Raw genomic sequence first — 22142 nt, 5'->3', positions numbered from 1 at the left:
CTCACAGATTTTATGTCATCACTCAGTGATATTTGGTTTTTCATGATTGGAGTAGTAGAATCTGGAATTACTCACTTGGTTCCAGATGTACCTGACCAATGGGACTACTGTAAGTTCATTGGTTACCTTTTTAAAACAAAATGATACCCTGATTGTGTTGTATTATATTTAAAGGTGCTTATCATAAGTTTGGGATATTTGTAGAAAGTAGTTGAGACTGGCAGGCAACTATATTGAATCAAAGAAAATAACTAGGCTCTCTTTGCCATCCTTAAACTGAAATAATCTTGCCTTTAAATACAAGGTATCACAAGGTACATTATCAATCGATCCATTTTCTTCCTGCTTATCTGGTTCAGTGTTGCAGTGGCAACAGGGCAACTTCCTCCGTCTCCTCATGGCCAATCCCAAGGCGATCCCAGACCAGCTGGGAGATGTTGTCCCTGCAGCGTGTCCTGGGTCTGACCCAGGGTCACTGGACCCACTCAGCGTGGAGGAGCGGCGGCCCGACTCTGAGGTCATCTCGGATCCCTGAGCTCCTCACGGTGTCATGGAGAGTCACCAGCCACCTTGCGGAGAAACGTCATTTCAGCCGCTTGTATCCACAATCTCAGTCTTTCGGTCACTACCCAGAGCTTGTGACCATAGTTGTGGGTCGGAATGAAGACTGACCAGTAAATTGAGAGCTCAGGGATCACGGTTTTAGGCCTTTAATAAATCCACCCAACACGTGTGTACAGCATTAGCAAACTCTCATGAGCGTTTGATTATTCATGAGAGGGTAAAAAGCTGGTCCACTGTTCTGTGACCAGGACAAAAACACATTGATCCTCCTGTGGCTCAACTATCGGCCAACCATGACGGCCTAACAATATCCACAGCCTTCAGCATTTCAGGACAGATCTCATCCATTACGGACAATTTATGACTAACACAGAAGTCCAATAACAACACAGTACTCAAGTTCAGATCAGGAAGGCTATTCCTACCAATTACGCCCCTCCAGATTTCCCAGGCAGCGCCCATGCGAGTGTTGAAGTCTCCCAGTAGGACTATGGAGACAGTAGGCAGCATCTTCTCCAGCACCACACACCACAAACCCCCTCACCCACCATTTCCACGCAACACAACTCGTAGTCGCATTGAGGCGACCCTCTCACCTACTGAGACAAACTCTAATTGTGCAGCGGTGAGCCGGGGACTCGGAAGTATCCCCACATACTGCTGGTATGGTGTGTTTGCATTTTGAAATTTCTGTAACCACTAAAGTAAATTACAGCTGTACTTTGAACCGCTGTAATTGGTTAAGGTAATTCCAAAATATCCCACCTACAAGGCAAATTCTTCAAGAATATATGGGAATATACCCAAAATGTAGATGGTCAAATAAATGATTTTATCTTTATTGTTTGTGTTATTAGATGTTACATGGAAAATGATACATGGATGACAATCATACAAGCAGGTGAAATTACATTAATTAAAGAGTAATTCTGTTGCACCAGTCGTAGGTTAATCGTAAAAGGACAGAGTTTTCCACAGAGAAAGGAGAATACCTTTACCCATACACATATTCAAATCTAAGCTGTATTTGTACTGTATTTTTATATAAATATACATTAATGTATGATACATACCTAAGACTATGTTTCTTACATTAAAATAGGAAAACTGATTTACAGGACAAAACTGGAAAAAGATTTAATCTTTTTCCATTTTTTGCCTTCCACAATAAAAACAATTAGTGTAAATTGTGCTAAATAATTTGCAGGTTAGAACATCAAATATTTAACAATGCATAATTGTGGGTAACTACACAAAAAATACAACATCTAATGTGAATAAATAAAGTTTCATGCAATAAAGGGAATAGATATAGAGAATAAATATTTATTTTTCTTGTTTCCTATTCCTCAGAATGAAAGAATATCTACTTTAAGTAGGGAATGCCTACATCTGCATCTATATAACAGAAATACAGAGCTAGTTTACCATTTCATTAAAAATTAAATTATACATTTAATTTATAATCAAAGAACACGCCCTTGATTATAAATTTTGAAAACATCATACTGATATCAAATTGAAAAAGCTAAGCCCTCCAAATTGGTCAGAATGCATTAACAGATCTTTGTACAAACAAATTACTACTGTAATAGTGTTAAAAGAAGAAAAAACAAACCAAACTGCATGTAGTCTCTTAGCTTTAGACATTGCTCTAATGTAACTATTGTCAGTCATTAATTGATGGATGTTCTTTCAATTTAACATCAACTGTTGGACAGAGGCCAGTGGTTTTACTTCCACTGCCACTCAACAAATGTTGGTTGTCTTGTTCTCAACTCATATCAATTTGATTAAAACTGTTAGTGTGTGCTGAGTATATTTATCAGGAGAGAACACAGCCTGACTGCTTGCTGAATATGACTGGCACATAATCACCTTACATGCCAGCTGTTCAAGCACTGATTATTTATTTGTGTATACAGGTTCATGAAAAACAAATGATGCAACACAGGGTGCTGTTTGGAAAAGGTTATTTAGTGGCAGTCTGTCCAAAGCAAAGCCAGTGTGTCAGACAGTTTGAGTTCAAAATGTAAGTCTCAAACCACATGTAAATGGAGTGTGGCAGAACTACTGTTGAGGTGTCCTTGAGCAAGGCAATTAACCCCCAACTGCTCCAGTAGAGCGGCACAGTGTCAAACAATAGAAGAGTGTGTGCAGCTCCCAGGTGTGAATGTGTGCATGAGTGTGAACGTGAAGCAGGGCGTTGCTGAAAAAAGAGCACACCTGCTCAGTTGACTTTCCCTGGATAAATAAAGGCTAAATAAATAATTGTGACTTCAATAACAGTGAACCTTGCCCATATTTTACTGTCACAGCTGTGTTCGCTCATCTTTCAACCCCTCGTCTGGAAACCCTCCTGTCCAGCCTTGCACCTCCCCCCTGCCCTGACCATTTCCCTCACTAGGCTGCAGTTCACAGATAAAGTGGTTGAGCATCCTCTGGGCCGACTGCAGGCTGGCCAGGCTGCGATCCGGCTCCGACGCCCTGCTTTCCAGAGGTCTCCCCATGGCTGCGTCACTGTCACTGCTCGCCCTCCAGTGATGAATGATCTCATTATCTGAATCCTCGATGGCTTCGTCCTCTGGATGGTGGAGGTCCATCATGGCCTCGGTGCCTCGTAGCTCCTCCTGCATGTGGTGATGTGCCAAAGGCATTTCCTCCAGGCTAGCTGACCGGATGAGGATGGGAGAGCCGAGTTTCTGACCTGCGGTGACCCTGTAGCCGCCCTCGCCCGTCATGCCATCAGATAGGTTCTTGAAACCGGCATGACAAGCATCGGTTAGAGGGACAGGTAAAATCTCACTGTGGACAGTGAACTGGAGGTGAGGTATCTGCAGTGAACGTGGAAGGTGTCGTCTGACGATTTCCTCACCCCCTGACTCGCTGTCTATGTCCCCTTCTCCCTCACTGTGTCTCCATGGGAAAAATGCAACAGTCTTTGCATGACCTCTGTTTGATCCTGTCTGTATAAATCGTGGGGTCTCTTCACCCATCTCCGACCAGTCAGACTCCTCCTCCTCTGGAACGGACCCCAGAGATTGCTCCTGACCAGCTGCTTTGGCCTTTCCATAGTTATGACCAGTTATGTCCATGAACTGAGCAGGAGGGGGAGCGATGGGGAGAACAAACTGGTTGATGGCATTGTCTGACTGGAAATGGTGGTCAACAGTTTTGTGCAGCGCTGATGTTACCTAAGTAGAGGTAAGTGTGGAAATGGATCAATTTAATAATTAAATGGTCCCAAATCAAAGAACAACATGTAAAACCTGTGTTTTTAAATAAAAAAAAAAACATTCTAGTGCTAAATATCATTAGCATTCCTTTAACTCTAAAACATGGGAATAAACAAACCAAACAGAGTCCATGAAAGAAGACTATGAAATATAGTGTGTACAGTAAATTAACAGAATAAGGGCATATCACACTCATTCAACATCATCTGCATTTCTGCATCTTTGCATTTTGGTCTTAGATCTTTTTTTTCTTGCCTGGAGTTGTTTATCAGAGGGAGGTGAAGTTCTTACATTAAAAGTTTCCATGCTGGTGGCAAATTTTGCATTGGCAAGCTGCTCTGTTAGTGTTGAAATACGTTGGTTCAACCTTTCACGTTCTCCTTCCATACTCTGAGCCTGATGGAGTGCAGAAAACACAATTATCACAGAAGTACATTAAACCCCCATAGGTGGGGGACCTATGTCACATCTGTCACTTTCAGCTACCACTGCTTAGTAAATCTTAAACAAATTGGTAAAGACAGGCCTATAAATGTCTCTAAAACTTGTATCTACATATCTATCTATATAGCTATGTTGCTCTTAATGTAGGTATAAGTTATTGGCTATTTATATATATATATATATATATATATATATACATATATATCCAGAGGACATGTAGAAATAGTGTGGATCTCACCACTGAATGAAGCTTTTGCTCTAGAAGATTATTGGTCTGTTGTGTGGAGGAGTAGTTATCATGTAGTCTAAAGAGGGGAGAGAGAGAGAGAGAGAGAGAGAGAGAGAGCGTATTTACTCATACAATTCAATATATAGTTTGCAATATCCCACATTACATAAGGTAAAGTAATATTACTATCCAGATCATCATGTATAACAACTCTCGTGCTACTTTATTGTCTATCGTCTAAAGCAGGGATCATCACGTCCTCCGCCATCGAGGACTGGAATCGATGAACCCTGGTCTAAAGCTTGGGACAGAACCATGGCAATCTTGACAGATGATGAAAACAGAGGTCAATTCACAGTAGACAACCTCAAAATTTCTGGCTATGGTATCGGAGCGGTGCACAATAGAAAATGAGGTAAGAATGAGGCAAGAATGGGGATCACACACTAAATGACTTGGATTTGCATGGATCCTCAACAGAGCCTGTCATTACTCAACAGTCAAAACAGACAACTGATAGCTGTGTAGACAAGTGGAGGTCATGTGAATACCGCAGTAGCTTACAAAACACAGTTATTATTGAGGGCAACAGATCGGGGCCAACAGATTGAGGCTTGCACACATTAGACTGATACTAGAAGATCATCAGTGCCACCGTCTGTTCTAATGCTGCCAAGATTGGTCCATACTGACTGGTCAAGATGGCCAAATCAGGTCATTAACTGGGGCAGTAGTCTTTCAGTGTGTGGCTGGCTTTGGCTGTCAAATATTGCACATTCTTTACCTTTTGAACCTTTCCATGAGGTTGCTGTGCTCCACTCGTGTCCTCTGAAGCTCTGCCTCCAACAGCTTCTGGCTGCTCATAAATTCTTCTCCTAAACACTCCATTCTCACCGCTGTCTTCAGCAAACTGTGGTGCAGACCCTCATTCTGCTCCTGCAGCATCCTGTAAGGACAAGTAGGCAAAAATACAAAAGAGAAATAACACACTGAGGGAGACAATGTACAGCGAGCTCTTTAGTCTTTGGCCCTATACTCTTATTAAATTGGATGTGAAATGACACAATGCCTATGTGGTTAAAGTGCAGAGTGTTGGCTTTAATTTGAGGCTATTTACATTTCAGTATGATTTTTATTTACTTTATTTACTTTATAAAGATTCACTCTAACTATACATAGCTTGAAATGAGGCAGTATAAAGTACACAATAAAAAGTAAACAAGGGCCTAAGCATTCAAGCTAGCTCTGAATCACTGTGCTCCTGCTACAAAAAAAACCTTCAAAATTGGCATGAACAGGTTTAGTGCTGTTTGTTTCTCACAACTCATTTTCCATTTTGAACTCTTTGGGAAAATCAGTCAGCAGAAAAACTAAAACTGTTTATCCCAATCTTAAAGCTCTCTAGCAGGAGCATGCTGATTGAATTCTCGATGAATAAAGCACTTGTTCTCCTTTTTTGTACTTTTTAATTTACTCCTACCATCTTTTTCAACAGCCTCAGAGCAATTTCTGAGTAAAGTCCATCATCCTCCTCTTAGAGATACACTGAAATGTGAAAAGGCTGGAAATACAACCTTTCAAGAAGATATCAACATCGTGGTGATGTTGATAGTTTGCAGACAACTGTAAAACTGCACATCATCATCTGTCATTCTTAATATCTTAATATCATGTATGTACAAAATTTGGTCATTTCACATCCAAAGTAATTTGAATATGGAGCCAACACATCAATTACTGTCCAAATACACATGGACTTCACTTATGACTTTTACCAGTTAACCAAACCAAGAGAATCAAATCAAACTTACATTATTCTACCCAGCTCCTGTGTCTTATCCTGTATTGAAAGAAAAAAAATGTTTTTGTACTGTGACATTCATTGTGAAATTCAGAAATAAGTACTGATGAAGCCCAAACAAAAAGAAATTGAAAACCAATAGAGACAAATTGTATGTCAATTTGATGTCCATGTGTGATGAGTAATCTATTGTTCTCCCACAATGAGATGCATGCTCATGCCCAAATCAATACTCAAATGAGTGGAACATTATTGCATAACTTGTTAATCAAGAATATAAACCATGGGCAACTATTAGCTTGTCAATAATACCACAGTGTACATGTCGTAACAGGGGGCATCATGAAAAATTATAGCTTCAACCCCAAGAGTTATGCCATACTTTATGTAATGATGAGCCAGTGTATCCTGTCTGTTCCTCATCCTGACTGGAGGGGCTGCTGGTGTTCCTGGGTGAATCTGACTTGCTGGAAAGAGCCTCAAGCTTCCTGTCTGAAGGCAGACTGACAGGGAAATGCCCTTTCGCATGGCTGTGGTGGTCACCATGGTGATGGAAACTATGTGTCTCTGCATGTAGGGAATGGTGATGGGGTTCCTCGCGGGTATGATGATGGCGATGATCGGATATTTGGTGAGAGGAGTGATGGCCATAGTGTGATTCTGAGTGTGTGGGACTGTGTACAGGATCTGAGAGAGGTGATGGGTGATGGGAATCTGAATGAGCGATGTGGTGCTGATGGTGAGAATTATGCTGGTGGTGTTGCAGCGAGTCTGAATGACCAGAATGGTGCTGGACGTCTGAGTGAGCCAGATCATGAGACTCAGGATCATTGTTTTTGGAGTGGGATGGGTTGTGATGTGACTGAGGTCCATCTCCTTGGTGATGACTTTTGCTGAGATGGTCTCCATGGAGATGGTGATGAGTTGGGTTGTGGTGGTCTCCATGCTGATGCTGATGAGCTGGGCTGTGGTGGTCTCCATGGTGATGGTGATGAACTGGGCTGTGGTGGTCTCCATGGTGATGGTGATGAGTCGTGCTGTGGTGGTCTCCATGGTGATGGTGATGATCTGGGCTGTGGTGGTCTCCATGGTGATGGTGATGGTCTGGGCTGTGGTGGTCTCCAAGGTGATGGTGATGAGTTGGATTGTGGTGGTCTCCATGGTGATGGTGATGATCTGGGCTGTGCTGGTCTCCATGGTGATGGTGATGAGTTGTGCTGTGGTGGTCTCCATGGTGATCGTGATAATCTTGGCTGTGGTGGTCTCCAAGGTGATGGAGATGATCTGGGCTGTGGTGGTCGTCATGGAGATGGGGATGATCTGGGCCGTGGTGGTCTCCATGGTGATGGTGATGAGTTGGGTTGTGATGGTCTCCATGGTGATGGTGATGAGTTGGGCTTTGGTGGTCTCCATGGCGATGCTGATGAGCTGGGCTGTAGTGATCTCTATGGTGATGGTGATGTGTTGGGCTATGGTGGTCGCCATGGTGATGTTGATGGCTTCTATTGTGGTGATCTCCATGATCATCAGTTGGGCTGTGGTGTCCAAGGTGATCTTCATGATCAGAGTGTTGTGTTTTGTTTGGGTGGTCGCTATGGTGGTGGTGATGACTTGAACTGTGGTGATCTCCATGGTGATGAATTGGGCTGTGTTGGTCTCCATGGTGAAGATGATGAGAATCGGGAGTAGAGTGGTCTCCATGGTGATGATGATGAGGTGCGTTATGGTGACTTCCATGGTGATGAGCAGAACCATGTTGGTCTCCATGGTGATGGTGATGAGCAGGGCCATGGTGGTCTCCATGGTGATGGTGATGAGATGTGCGGTGGTGGTCTCCATGGTGATGAGCAGGGCCATGGTCGTCTCTATCATGATGAGGAGATCTACTGTGGTGGTCTCCATGGTGATGAGTTGGACTATGGTGGTGACCTTGGTGATGGCGATGACTTGTGTTGTGGTGGTCTCTGTGGTGATGATGACTTAGGCTATCGCGGTCTCCATGGTGATGATCAGGTTTGGAACCATGATGGTCTCCTTGGTGATGGTGGTGGTAGTGCTTGTTAGAAGGTGAATGGGAGTGATGCTGAGAAGTTAGAGACCACGAGTGACGTCTTTTGGAATAACATTTTTTTGGGCTGGCTCTAATATCAGTGCAGCTTCTAGGGCTGTGATGCATGTGATGGGGTTGGTCTGCTGCAGAGTGACGGTGACTGTGGCGATGATGCATGCATTTGCCAACTTTAGAGTGAGAATGCCTACTAGAATGGAAATGCTTGCTGAGCTGGGAATGCATGCTGGTATTAGAGCAACTGCTGGAGCTAATTGAGTCTGCGCTGCCAGGTCGACTCCTCTGCTGTCTGTGCTTCCCGGTTCTGCTCTCTGTCTTATGGGATCTAACGGAGGCCTGGCCTGGGCTGCAGGGCCTCTGAGCATCTGTAACCCCAAGAGAGGTGAGTCTCAATGGGCTGAGCACCTGTCGAGTGATCTCATTAAGAAAGGCAGAAAACTTCAGTTTCTCCTTCACCAAATTCTTCCTGGCTTCGTTTTTTCTCCTTTCCAGTTCATCTTCATCCTCATTTTCATGCTCTTCTCTTTCCTCAGGTCTGGAGAGGGCCTCCATTGACTTGGCTTTCCTCTGTTTGTTCTTCTGGGTGCCCTTGGCAGGATCACAGTAAGAGGGCTTGCCTCTCCCTCGTTTCTCTTTGGCAGAGTACTTGTTCAGATGACCTCCATCATCGATCAAAGGGGTTGTGTCATCTCCCTCTTCAAAGGCCCTTTGTCTCCTGGAGATGTCAGTGCAGGACTGTGAATGCTGAGGCTTCCTAAGTGGATGTCTATCAAAAGACTCACCGCTGGCCTCAGAGGACAATGTAGAGGAAGAGGTAGAGGTTGAAGTGGAGGAAGAATCAGAGGCAGAGGAGGAGGATGTTGATGAAGATGAGGAGGAAGAGGAGGATGAAGAGGAACCAGTTGAGGAGCTCGAAGAAGTCCCTGAAACAGGCAAGTGGCAATTCCTGTCTGCAACATGGTGACGCTTTTGTTTATGACGGTAGTGATGAGGCTGAGAATGATCAGTCTTGTCACTGTCATGCTGATGGCAATGGTCATGGTGATGATGGTGGAGACTGCTGTCCTCTACTGTTGACTGGGTGCTATTACAAAAGAACATAGTTACAGTGGTATTAGAAGACACACACAAACTAACACAAAGCTGACATAATTGTCCTACTGATCACACTTTTTTGTAAAGGCAGAGACAGTCTATGAATGATTTAACACATAAACTCATATGAACATGGTTCTCTGCTGAAAAAAAAAGCTAAATAGATATTAAAAGAATATTGAAATATTTCAGCCCATCGTAAAATTAAGCACAGATTACATGTATGAATTAGAAACTTTGCATGGATTTACAATTCATCGTGTTCCCATGATGTCACATGCATTACCTACCAATATGGCGCTTTACAATACACACAGCTCATTGGCTGTTTGTCATTTGATTGTAATCACCTGTTAATTTATTACAATCGCCTGTTATTTTCCTACCAAGATGGCCGTGTGGTGATGTAACAGACTACTATGAATTGAAAAAATGCCAAACTTACTCATGGCTATCATTTCCATCTGATTGATGTGACTCTTGCTGGAACTGGTAATGATGATGGCCTTGACTTTGGTGGTGGTGTTTCTTGTGTTGAGATTTTGGGCTAACCGTCTTTCCGTGCTTGTGGTCCTTTTCTTGATGGTCATCTGTCTTGTGAACCTTGTGGCTCCTGGTTTCCTTGTGAGGCTGCAAAGGTCTGAAAAGCTTCTCCATCACCTGGTGCTGTCTAGGGCAGACGTCCCCAGGAACTGGTGCAATAATGATCCCTAAGCAAATATTTTCCTTAGTATGACTTTGTTGCTGGTCTGGTGCTGGTATATTGACTGATAAATGAAAATAATGAAATAATCAGTCCATTGACAAAACTCTCATCAATGTAGAAACTAAACACAGCAATACTCAAATATTAACTCCTATTACCATTCCAATAAACTAGTCATTACATACTGTATATCACCAATAACTACTAATTAATAATACTATACTGGCTAATACTGACTACTGCTAATAACACAATTAATGATCAGTTTTCATGCACATCATTTCAGAACTGTATTAAAGTATGAAAAGTGAAAATTGTTTTAATTCAGGATTAGTTCAGTCCTATACTGCAATAAAAAAAAGGCTAATGTATAAAAAAAAAAAAAAAAAGTCTGATTGATCCAATTCAGTTTCTTAATAAGGAGCAACATTATGAAATATAAGTATACAACAAGTTCTAGCACTACACTATAGTACAAGTTGATTCTAGCAGTTTGAAAAGTTTAACTGCTGTATCTGGAACAAAGTGCTTCCTCCCAGCAGCTTAGGAGGAATTGTTCTCCAGGAATTAACATACTGTAGATATTTCTGTTTAGCTAACTTAACTATCATAAAGTGAACATCTGTACTTACTTTCTCAAAGAATCCACAGGACTGACACAGGGAGAGATGCTCATTGATGCTTTGTACTAGAAATGCAATGACTCTCTATGTGATGCCCCTTCTAATTGAACTGGGGAGCACATGTGAAACCCACGCACACACATCAATAAATACTTCTGTGCTTGTCCAGTGGCCAGAAGATCAGTTGTTGCACGCAGCTATGACAGTTCATTCAAATCTCATCTCAAAGAAGCTGTGGAAATACAATAAAAAAAGTGTCAGTCATTTCTCGCATATCTTCCCTCTCTCTATAAGAGTTTGCATTTGGGCTTGCCAGAGTTTGTCACTGTATCTCAATGACATTTTTGTTTGAAGATGCCTACAGTACTTTGTTATAGTGTAGAATACACAGTGATGACTATGGATGAGTTCATGTCTAGGATCTGAGCTACTGTACCAGCCAAAAAATACTGACTTCCCACAACAATTTCTGAATTAATACAAGGGTCCTTTCAGCAGTGTGGCACATCAAAAAATACAGTAGAATCACATTGAACACTAGGGTAATTGGTTTCAACTGGTACGCACCTGGACATTTTGTCAATCATAGAGCCATCCATTTATTTTATTGCACCAAAGTACCATAGGACAGAGACCATCCTATAGCTGAACTCCCATTGTGATGCTTTGTTTTGCATGAGGCTGTATTGTTAGCAAAAAAGAAAAGTAGATATCGAAAATCTGTTGGTATTGATGGACCATAATCTTCATGTGGTTAAAAAGGATCAGGGACCAATATTAAGAATATTATCAAAGACGTAACTTTAAGTTAATTTGCTCCAATATGTATGTTTGGCTGAAACATCTGCTATTTATTTTTAAAATATCAATAAAATTAGAGTCAGAATCAGAGGCTGACAGTCTTTAGATCAGATCTGCAAGTTTCAGGAGTACACAGCAAAAATAACCAATTTCCAACATTTTAGAAAATTACTGTATTTATCAGTTGTTGGAATGAATCAAGTTGTTCTGTTATATAAATAATTGTGTGAAAATATCCCTGTGAAAAGGTCTAGCCAAGAACCATGAAAATGTGAAACAAAACTATTAACAGCACAAATAATTTACTCCAAATGCCAACAATTCATCGCAAAGTAAATTTTTCTACCTATGTTTCTTGCCATGAGTGTGGTGCTTATGCACATTAACTACAATGTAGCAGGTTATTGACCAGGATGTCCCTATTATGTCAGTGCAATGGGCACTCACATAACTCACAGTGAACACAACGTAACTGAGAAATACATTGAATTTCAATGGGATGACAAGGGCAATTACACATCACAAGAAATCATGATTTTATATTAAATCACTGTATGATGACTTAGAGTTTTGATATGCGAAGAAAAGGATAAGATGATACAAACCACAGACACAGATGTGGTACAGATGTAAGTAAGCTAGATCCGTGTTGTAATTTTGCTGCGTCTATAATCATCGCCCCCAGCAGCTTTCCCTCAATCAATAAAATATGGCTCAGATCCACTGACAATCAATGTCAACCCTACACTGATGTAACTGTTCGCCAAAGAGAATGGAAAGTTATCAGAGGCAACACGCACACATACACACACACACACACACACACACACACACCAACACACGTGACATATTAGTGGACATTTGTAAAACCAGTATCTACATTTGGTGTGAGGTACCACCGGGATTTCCGAGGGCTGCGTGTGACAAAGTTACATAATTAAAATACAAAAAGTCATCCATCACAATCACAGGCCCAATCCTGAATGCAGTATGGTTAGGCCGCTCCATGTTGAAGCACAGTCATCTCATCACTGTCTTAGTTCATACTGACTTATTGAAGACATTTTTTTCAGTTCTAATTCACTGTCAGAGATTTCAGTAGAAGGAGTTACAATATTTGACATGAATAACATTGACCTGTGCTCCAGAGAATGGGATCTCTGTTTCTGGACCAACTTTTATGGTTTGGTCCCTGAAAGCGAGGGCGGTGTTTCAGATGATGACATCTCCACTACCCAGAGCCCCTGGACACCCTCTACTGCCTCAGTGTAACTTCTGTTCAATCTCTTGGGGTCATTCTCTGTTTTTAGAGCAACTGCTTGTGTTTGGCTGGACAGCAACCAAGAACAGGTCAGTGTTTTTTTTTATCAGAGATGTTGTGTTAGCTGCTCCTTATTAAAGTGCTTCATACCTGCCGTCCAGTAGCACAGACCCATACACTGCAAAAAACACTTTTCCTTGCTGCTTTAAAATCGTAAGTTGACTGAAATAGTACAGAACGGTTAAAGTTCATTAGCTGTTCTAATGCAGGAAAACTCACTGAGGGATCAGTGTTATTTATTTTTAGTGTCGGCTGTTCATGTGTCACAAAATTATACTTTTGCTAATAAAAAAAACGTGATTCGTTTGGTGGGTGCTTGGTAAGATGTTCTCCTGAACTCATTATTATAAGTTATGAAGCTGATAACTAGCCACTGTAAGTAGAAATTGACAAACACATGTATATAGATTGAGTTAATGGTTAGTGGTTAATGGTTAGAGACGATTTCACTAAATTGCACAATGTGTTTTTACAGTATAATGAGCACTGTGGCAACTCATTGGGAGATGCAACCCTTCAAGGCCATAGAACCAGCAGGTATACAATGCTGTTCTTGAAAACAGTCTCTCTTCTGTGCTCACTGACTGACATGAAGGAGTCCTGAGCCCAGGATGCTCCACCAGGGGGCGCAGTGTGGGACATACAGTATCTGCACGGCAGTGTCATGGTTCAGCACTACAGTAAGTCCATGCATCTGTTTTTACCAAATGGACATATCTGCCTGCTCTTTCACCCAGTCTGTCTTCAGCATGGTTGCAGGTGGAACATAAGAGTACATGATGTTAAGCACAAGGTTGGAGTTTAAGGTTCATTCAAGGTTGAATTAGAATATTTTTTTGAATGGAAAATATCTTTCAAAATACACAAGTATCTGAGTATCACAGAATTAGAAATGTTGAATGAATATCTGCCAGTGACACCAAGGATTTATTAACTTAAATGTTTTGCTTCTTGTCACATTTCACCTGTACCATTTGTAAAATCCTCTGCAATTAATGAATATATTTTAAAATTATGTTTACTTTCTATCTTCAGGAATTTAAAATAAGCATACATATTATGTTAAAAGGAGATTAATTCATGATTAATGAATGGTTGAGTTCAGCTGAATGATCCAAAGTCATCAGGTTGGCATATCCAACATTTCCCAACAGTTTCCCACACTGAGGCTTATGCCCATGCTTCTTTTATACATTTCACTCAGCATATTTAACACTGGATGACATCCGTTGGAGGACAAATTTATATTTATCAATTCTCAAACCGAATAAATTTGTGCAATACTATTTAGTTTTGTGATATGACTTACATTATGCACATAATTGACTTTTTCAGTGAAGTTCCTATTTGTTTGCCCTTAAATGAAAACATTAATGTAAGTACTTTCCTTTAGCTTGCTATTGTCTTTGCTACCAGTATTCCAACATTGTATCATGTGACAGTGTTGGCAAAGTTAATTTTAACCACTTACATTTCCACATAAATTTCAACAGTGTTTCTATGGTAGGGGTCCCACCTTTAACATTATGAAATAAAGAATGCACCAGACCCATGCCATTTTTCCTAATCTTTATGTGTACTTTGATGGAGCTTAGCATGCATTATTGGAGTATGGAATTGCTTATTGGACAAGCTTTAGGATGCTTTCCAAATCACCTAATCTGAAGTAGGATAGCTTTCCAATACAAAGTAAAGGATTAAGTGGAAAAATGTCAAGTGCCTGACCTTGTATATATGCATGTGTCCCACTTCTATCCAATGAATTTGCAAGTAGGAGTGGCCTTTCACAAAACCAATTAAATTGCCCTGGCAGTCATAATGAAACTTGGTCCACCTTGAAATGCTGCGTGTTTTGCCATTCACAGTATGTTAATAGAGAGATGGATGCATACAGGTCACAACTGCCACAATCTCATTTGGATGAATGTCCCCATCACTGTGAAATTTGCAGTAAGGATCAAAGACAAATCTTTAAACACTGCCATACAGCTCTCGACTGTTGACAACCTTAAATCTTAATATTGCCTTGTGGTCATGAACCCCAGAACTACTGTGACTATATCTGAGCTCTTATTTGCAGCAAAGCATGGTCGTTAGTGAAACCTGGTCTGATTTGGATGCACTTTGCCAAAATATCTACTTTAACCTGCCACCATTTGAAATAAGGAACAAACTGCAATATCTTTGAAGGTACTGATTTGCCCAAGGAATGATTTTTGATTTATAAGGAACACATAACAATCCCATAAAAGACATATAGACATGTACAGACATATACACTCCTGCCACCACACTGAGACAGAGAGGGAGAGTGCCTACCTGCTTTCACCCTTCCATTTTCTCTCCTTCTCATTTTGCTGAGAACTGATTCATGACTGAGCAAGTTGGATTCATTATTGCTTTAACAAGGATCACAACAATTTACGGGACAGTTATAAGAGACAGGGGGCAACCTTATTGTATGAACAGGGAGAGCTTTCCAGTACAAAGAGGATTGCATTGTGCACAGAGCATTGCATCAAGATTTTGTGGGATCTTATTTAAAAGGTAAATGACTCATAATTTAAGAATTCGAACATGATCTACTTGCTCCCTGGAGAGTCAATATTACGGATCTGTAATGAGATCAAGATGAACCTGGAGATGCTTCATGAGAATTAGGGAATGGATTCACAGAATATTTGCTGGAACTTTTGCACTCAAATGAGCACTATTTTTTTTTTTATCATAAATTGTACTTTTATCCCCAGAAAATGTCCCTGGGTGCACTTAATCACCTTTACCAACTTAATAAAATTAATTCTCATTGGCACTATAAATAGGACTGAAAATTCAGACCGGCCGGCTAGACAAACTTTTCACTCTGGATTCTGACTATATGCAGCAGCAGATAATGTTCACTAATACTAACTGAGCTTTCCTAAGCATTAAAAACATTTGCATACCGAAATTCTGTAGTATTCCCATTTAATGGACAGTCAAAAATGATGAAAATGTACATACAGTATCTATGGCAACTCTAAAAGCAATGCACTGTATAAGTTTGAAATTTCATAAGTAATGCAAACACCCATAAATAGTTATGTATTAATTATGTGTGGTGGATAATTGATTCCAGTCCAAAAGGGTCAACCCTATGTCCTTGTGCCTGCTCAGGTACCTGGGAGGGGAGAAACTGCACTCCAACTGCACTCCAGTTTACTGAGAACAGTCACTGCTCCCAAGGGGAATCAGTTTAGAACCGTGCAAACTGAGTGAATGCTACTGCCAACCATACATTACTCATAGTTTTGCCAGCAAACAATTTTTTTGTGAATTAACAGTGTTGATTTTGATACCATTGGACTTCAGATAAATAAAATAAATCATTCACTTACAAAGATCACTGACAAATGTTAGCTGGGTTTTGCAAATATGAATACTGCCCCTTGTTATCAATAGGTATTCAGAGCAACAACTGCAGAAATCCTTCCAATAGAAGCACCATCCCATGGACACTTTTTGAATGCCCAGTTTGCAGGTAGCTTTGCTGGAATCAAAGGTAAGCCCCTACCAATCGGAAACCCCCTGAATATGGTGAGAGACTGTTTTCCAAGCCCTGCAAAGAGCCTGAGCATGCACCTACTGCCTGTTTGAACTGAATGGAGCCAGTGTTTGCCTCCATCCTAAAAGGTGCAGCGTCTCATTCTCTTCTCCATTCAAGTTGGGTAACGGCTCCCTCTGTTGGCCCCACCAGGAAAAGTCCCATTTCAGCAGATTCTACACAGGCCTATGTTGTGTAACACTCAAAAAAACAAAAACAAAAAAAGAGATGTTTGTTTTCAGTTTTTCCCCACACGGATGTTGGGGTTAAGAAGAGGATCTAGGTTTGGGTCTGAGCCAGCCGAGGCACGTCCGAGTTTAGCCATAATGATAATCAGCGTAAAGAATCCCAGAACTCCGACCAGGAGAAGCATGAAGACCCGCTGTTTCCAGGACAGAGAGGTCCTCTTTCCACCTGTGCGGTTTCTGGAAAAAAAAAAAAAAAAAACTAAATCAGAGCAATTCACATTGTGGTATTCATATATTGATTTAGGTTAATGGACAAAGTAACAATACAAAAGAGCTCTAATTTAATGACAAATAATGATACTAACTTGAGAATTTGAGCAAACCAGCTTAGTGCCGGTCGCCGCCGGTACTTGTCGTCATCAAAGTCAATCTGTGTGACAGAGCTGTGAGCAATGTCCCGTGTGTCATAGATCTTTCTTGGCGATGATGCTGGGAGAATATCAATAATAGAAAAAAAATGTGTTAATCTTCCAACAAAGAAGGTTAAATAGTCTGCATGTACATCAAAATCTTTCATTTTACAGGCATTTCAGAAATTAGCAGTGGAATTCAAAGTTGAGGTGAGTGTCCAGTGTGACTCTACAAGTCACACTGGACTAAGGAACCAATGGGAAAACAATACTTGCAGTGGGTTTTCACCCTTAATCTCTGTGGGACCCTGTGCTGGGTCTAACATTTATAATATGATTATCTTATTTTTCCTCACATGTATAGTGCACAATTTTAAAGAAAAAGAGAGATCCCAAGGTTTTGGGTGATATCAAAATGAAAATAATAAAGAGACTTGACACATCCTCATTTAAAAATAGATGGGATCTCACAGGTTTGAAAACATTGCTCAATGTAGATATTCTATAGCTGAAATTAAGCACAAAAATCTGCAAAAAATAAAGAATATGTGCATGAAATTGTCCTAGACAATTTTCTTACTTTTGAAGCGGAAAAGGGAAAATAAGGGAAAATAAAGCTGTAATTTAAAAGTCGGTAATGAGAGCAGATTCAAAGAGCTTTCCGTTCCTGTACCTGTGTGCATTGTGATTGTGTCGCGGGTAGTAGCAGCAGTAAAGTTGACCACAGAGTGTTCCTGCATAATCGGATCCCCATTTTTACGGGGACCTGCATGATCTTCTGGTGCTGGAGGTGCAGCAGCAGTCTGGGCTGGGCTGTGGTTGGAGTTGTAAGATTGGCTGGGGTAAATTTCACTTTGTTCTCGTGCTGCGGCAAGGAGAGAGGAAAGAGATGTTGAGTATCCGGCTGATTACGACAAACATGACATTGACTTGTAATATAAATAATACCGCTTTCAACTGCTAAAGAATATATCCTCACAACGCTGTACATATTGGAAGGAAATTGAACAGAAGACTCACCATCAAATGTTGACCAATCAGTATAATCAGTGACATCATTTGTTATTGTCTCCTCAAGGGCTCCAATAGGCTCTTCAATCTGTCAGTCAGAAATCATCATATCATTTATAAATATCTCTGGATATTCCTTTGTTTCCCCAGTACAATAAAACCAGAAACTTGAAAGGGAAAGTTGAATTTTTTCAAATCACAGCCTGTATATACTGCTCTCTCAAGTTTAGGCTTAACCATTGTTATACTAGTAAACAATGGCATGTCAATAGTAAGGTACTTCAAACAAAGTGAATAAACCTGTAGTGTGCTTTATTTCACATGTCACACATTCATGTTTGTTCTACACTTCTCCTTACTCCAATATTTACTTTCACTCCATGTGGGTTGCTATCTCACCGCCACAGAGAACTCGCACAGCAAACTCGGACACACATAAGCTGAGGCATGGTGGGGAGGCTAAAATGGAGGAGGGTTCTTGGGATAATTAGAACTGTTATGAAATTGTTCAACAGTAGTCAAGGCTTCTTTTGCATATTTTAATGCAACAACATGCATACTCTAAATTGAAGTTGCATACATGGTACTAGTTGGCAAGTTTGCCATATTACTAAATATTTAACACCACTTTAGTCAAAAGTGACCCAAATACAACTACAGTACAATACCTATTTTATGCCTTGTGACATCTATGCATGCTGAATAGAATTATGTGTTCAATGATTGTATAAAATGTGTGTTTGAAATGTTTGAAATTGGTCATATTCAAACACGAGCATTATTCATGTAACACTGAAACCATCAGGCACAAGCAGGCTGGTTTGTAAAGGGAATTACTGAGTAGAAATAGCAGAGCAGAGCAAAGAGCTGATCTCTGTATTATTTATGGAGGCAAAATTTAAGTCTATTATTTGAAAAATAGGCTTCTGAAAAAGCTGAAGGTTCCCCTCCTGTGCCCTTATTATCTTGTTGAAATTTCTAAACCTCTTCTGAAACTGATCAATTTCATGTTTTTTTTTTCTCCCTTTCCTAGTCCCAAATTTCAGGGAATATAATGCACAGCTCTAGCCATTTTACTTGAGTTCAGCTGTTATTATGGCTTATAAACCTGTGATTTATGTTGATTTGCTTTCAAGACTTGTTTGAAAATTGTCCATGAGGTCACCAAAGAAGGTATTTAGCAATGACAGGCCCTTACCAGTGGCAGCCCTAAACCAGCTCTGGCCCAGTTAACAGATGACAGCTGCTCCTTCAACACATCAGCAATTGGGCTGGCCAGGTTGGAGGGGGGAAACACTGGGCCCTGACAGGTGGGACACTGGTATCCCGCTGGAGCCGTATGGAGCGGCAACCGGGCTGCCAGGTTATTAAGACAGGCCCAGTGGAAGACATCTGTGGAGGATGGAGGGTTGGAAGAGGGGAGAAAAAGACTTTCAAGTCATTCAAAATTTAACATTGTGAAGTGTTAAACAACGGAGGATTTGTTTGACACAGGTGAGCATAGATTCCCAAAGAGTTTCACACTAGAAAGTTGGTAATCTTACCGTAGCAGACCAGTCTGACAGTGTCTTGAGCAGTCAGCAGATTATTACACAGAGTGCAGTTAGGGTTGTAATCGCTGTCCTGAAGCCATTGCAAATATGACTGCACAATACACTAAAGGGTGAAAAAAGAAAACACATAATTTTAATAAGATCACAACATATTACTTGTTTTATGCACTATATGCCTATATATTACATATTACTTGTACAGCTACTAACCTTGTTATGGTTGGAGACAAGGCAATGCTCACACACATTTACACGATGTTCAAAACAGAACAAATTGGTCACCTTCCTCTTGGGACACTTGCAGAGACCCATAGCCAGCTGCGCTGTGTTGAGGATAAACACAGGAATAGAGGTTTGTTTTGAATATTTACAATAAACATTCTACAGACTGAGGATTTTGGTACACATTGTTCTGTACTATAGCCTGTCCCCCTGTTTAGTGTGAACAATAGCTATTATAAATTAAAATATAACTGTCAACTGACCCAGGAGAGTGTGTCTTCTTTTTTTTTTCTTTTTTTTCATGAGAGAAAGCACTTGTCTTTTAAAGGTTTGTGATAAATCTATTTGTCTTGAGGCCAATGTTCTTCTTATGCATGACTAAGTTTTGTAATCACAATACAGGCACTGATAACACATGAATAGGTCTTTTCCTTTTTTTTAATGAGTACTGAAATTCCCCCAGACATGTTGACTGATGTAAAATTTCCCTTGAGAAAACCCTGAGTGTATTGAGCTTCTTCGGTCTACTGATATCCAAAACAAAAATTAAGGAACAGAGGTTGACCACAACAGGGGTGTTTGTGCGCTGTGCTCAATTCTTCTGTCAAATCATCATAAATATACATTGAGTGGATAGAGAAAAAATCATATACAGACATTTATGAGTTTGCATATCATTTACATCTACAAACATTCCAAGGCTTATGTCTGTCGACTCTTCTCCTTTTCTATTATCTCATATTTAGTTTAATGTACCGCTCAATAGCACACAGTGGCATAAAAGGAAAACAATAATAGTGAGTCACTGAGATGTACACAGCTGTTAACATGCAGTTTAAATGTAACTGTCTAACATTAAGGTTAATTTTTTTATATTTAGGCTTATGTGCATGCGTTCATACAGGAGAGGAATAGCGTATAGCTTCTGTAATTTTTTTCCAGCAGACATCACGTTACAGTATGAACTGTATGTGACATAACTGGGGTAACATGGTCTGCTAGCATGTTGCTTGTCTGGTTTAGGGCTAATATCTTGATCCAGTTGCTATCAATGCGATGTGTGGTGTTCACGTGGTGTGGGTGTGGTTTTGGCATATTGTTTAGCTATACTTTATATGCTGTTCATGCTTTCTGTGGACGTGGTTTTGGCATATTGTTTAGCTATGTAACGTTAGAATACATGCTATTTGCGATCCTGACATATCATAAAAGCTTGGGGTGGTCATGGGCCAGTTTTTCCGTCTCACTTCAGACACCCCACCTTTCCTGTACAGCACAAAACCGCCTCTGTCTTGCTTTGACAGCATAGCTCAACATTAGTCTCAGCTAACGTTAGCTGCTAGCTTAGTTGGGTGCGAAAGTTGACTGCTAAGGTAGCTAGCTGGTCAAGTCAACTTAGTCCTTACGATACTGATAAATAATTATAACGTTACCTGTCACACCAAATTTAAACAATTCCCCTCCGTTTCAGGTGATGTTGTACGACTGTCATTTATCCTTCGTTATCAAATTCACATAAAGACTATCTCCAAAAGATGATAATATTAAACTTGGCTGCTAGCTGGTCACTTTCTGTTTATATGCCACGTCTCTTCCGCTTATTCGTCTTCTTCTATTCTTTTCCTGGTTCGCAAACCAACACAACGGTTAATTCCGCCATCTACTGTACCGGAGTGTCTTTTTCTTGAGCTGTCTTACAATTGAGCTTTTCAAATCTTTTTTCATCTGACTATTCAAGGTAAAGTGAACAGAAACAATACTATAAAGAATGTGTATTAAATATATAGTATACTGTTTACCTGCATCTACAACCTAGCTAAGAACCGACGGTTATTTACCATCGTCGCACCACCATTTTGATTTCGTCTTCTTCTTCTCTGTGTTTAACAGCGGCCCCCTAAATCAATGTAAAGATGCGTGTCACCACTTACTGTACGGGAGGTGGCACTTTTCTTCTTTCTTTTATATGTCATGGTGGTTGGCATCTAAACTGTGTATGACAAGCGCCTTCCAAAAACTTCCAAAAATCTCCTGGCAGAATTTACCAGCATGTTTTTTTTCCCCTAACTTTACTTCTGTGTCCATTGCACGATTTATGACCAAAGGCAATAAATAAGGAATCCTTCACCATCCAGACCAACAACCTCTCATTTGACAGATTAATCTGTTATCCTGACAAAATCTCAGAATAATTCTTCACTACTTCAACACAGGCTATACTTCACGGTCCTTGGTGGACACTTTTGACATTTCTTCACAATGTAAGCACAATAAATGTCCCCTCTTC

The 22142-nt window shown here is 40.5% G+C and overlaps 2 protein-coding genes across 2 annotated transcripts; both read right to left on the bottom strand.

Annotated features, from left to right (window-relative positions):
- Nucleotides 1-2876: 2876 nt before the first annotated feature.
- On the bottom strand, nt 2877-10027 carry LOC139913125 (uncharacterized). The gene is made up of 9 exons (XM_071901082.2): nt 9883-10027; nt 8552-9265; nt 6783-8238; nt 6657-6741; nt 6285-6313; nt 5258-5419; nt 4483-4549; nt 4092-4196; nt 2877-3758 (listed from the first exon to the last, which is right to left on the bottom strand). Exons 1-9 carry the CDS (start codon nt 10025-10027, stop codon nt 2877-2879), a joined length of 3645 nt encoding a protein of 1214 aa, XP_071757183.2.
- A 5811-nt stretch (nt 10028-15838) lies between these two features.
- zfpl1 (zinc finger protein-like 1) lies at nt 15839-21451 on the bottom strand. Its single transcript, XM_071901078.2, has 8 exons — nt 21289-21451; nt 19844-19956; nt 19625-19736; nt 19279-19472; nt 18090-18168; nt 17743-17934; nt 17025-17148; nt 15839-16896 (listed from the first exon to the last, which is right to left on the bottom strand). The coding sequence occupies exons 2-8, from the start codon at nt 19943-19945 to the stop codon at nt 16710-16712; spliced, it is 990 nt and encodes a 329-aa protein (XP_071757179.1). The 5' UTR covers nt 19946-19956; nt 21289-21451; the 3' UTR covers nt 15839-16709.
- Nucleotides 21452-22142: the final 691 nt, after the last annotated feature.

The sequence above is a fragment of the Centroberyx gerrardi genome, chromosome 11, assembly GCF_048128805.1.
Source record: "Centroberyx gerrardi isolate f3 chromosome 11, fCenGer3.hap1.cur.20231027, whole genome shotgun sequence".
Lineage (NCBI taxonomy): Eukaryota > Metazoa > Chordata > Actinopteri > Beryciformes > Berycidae > Centroberyx > Centroberyx gerrardi.
The sequence above is the reverse complement of the archived record's forward strand: the minus strand, read 5'-3'. Positions and strand labels throughout refer to the sequence as shown.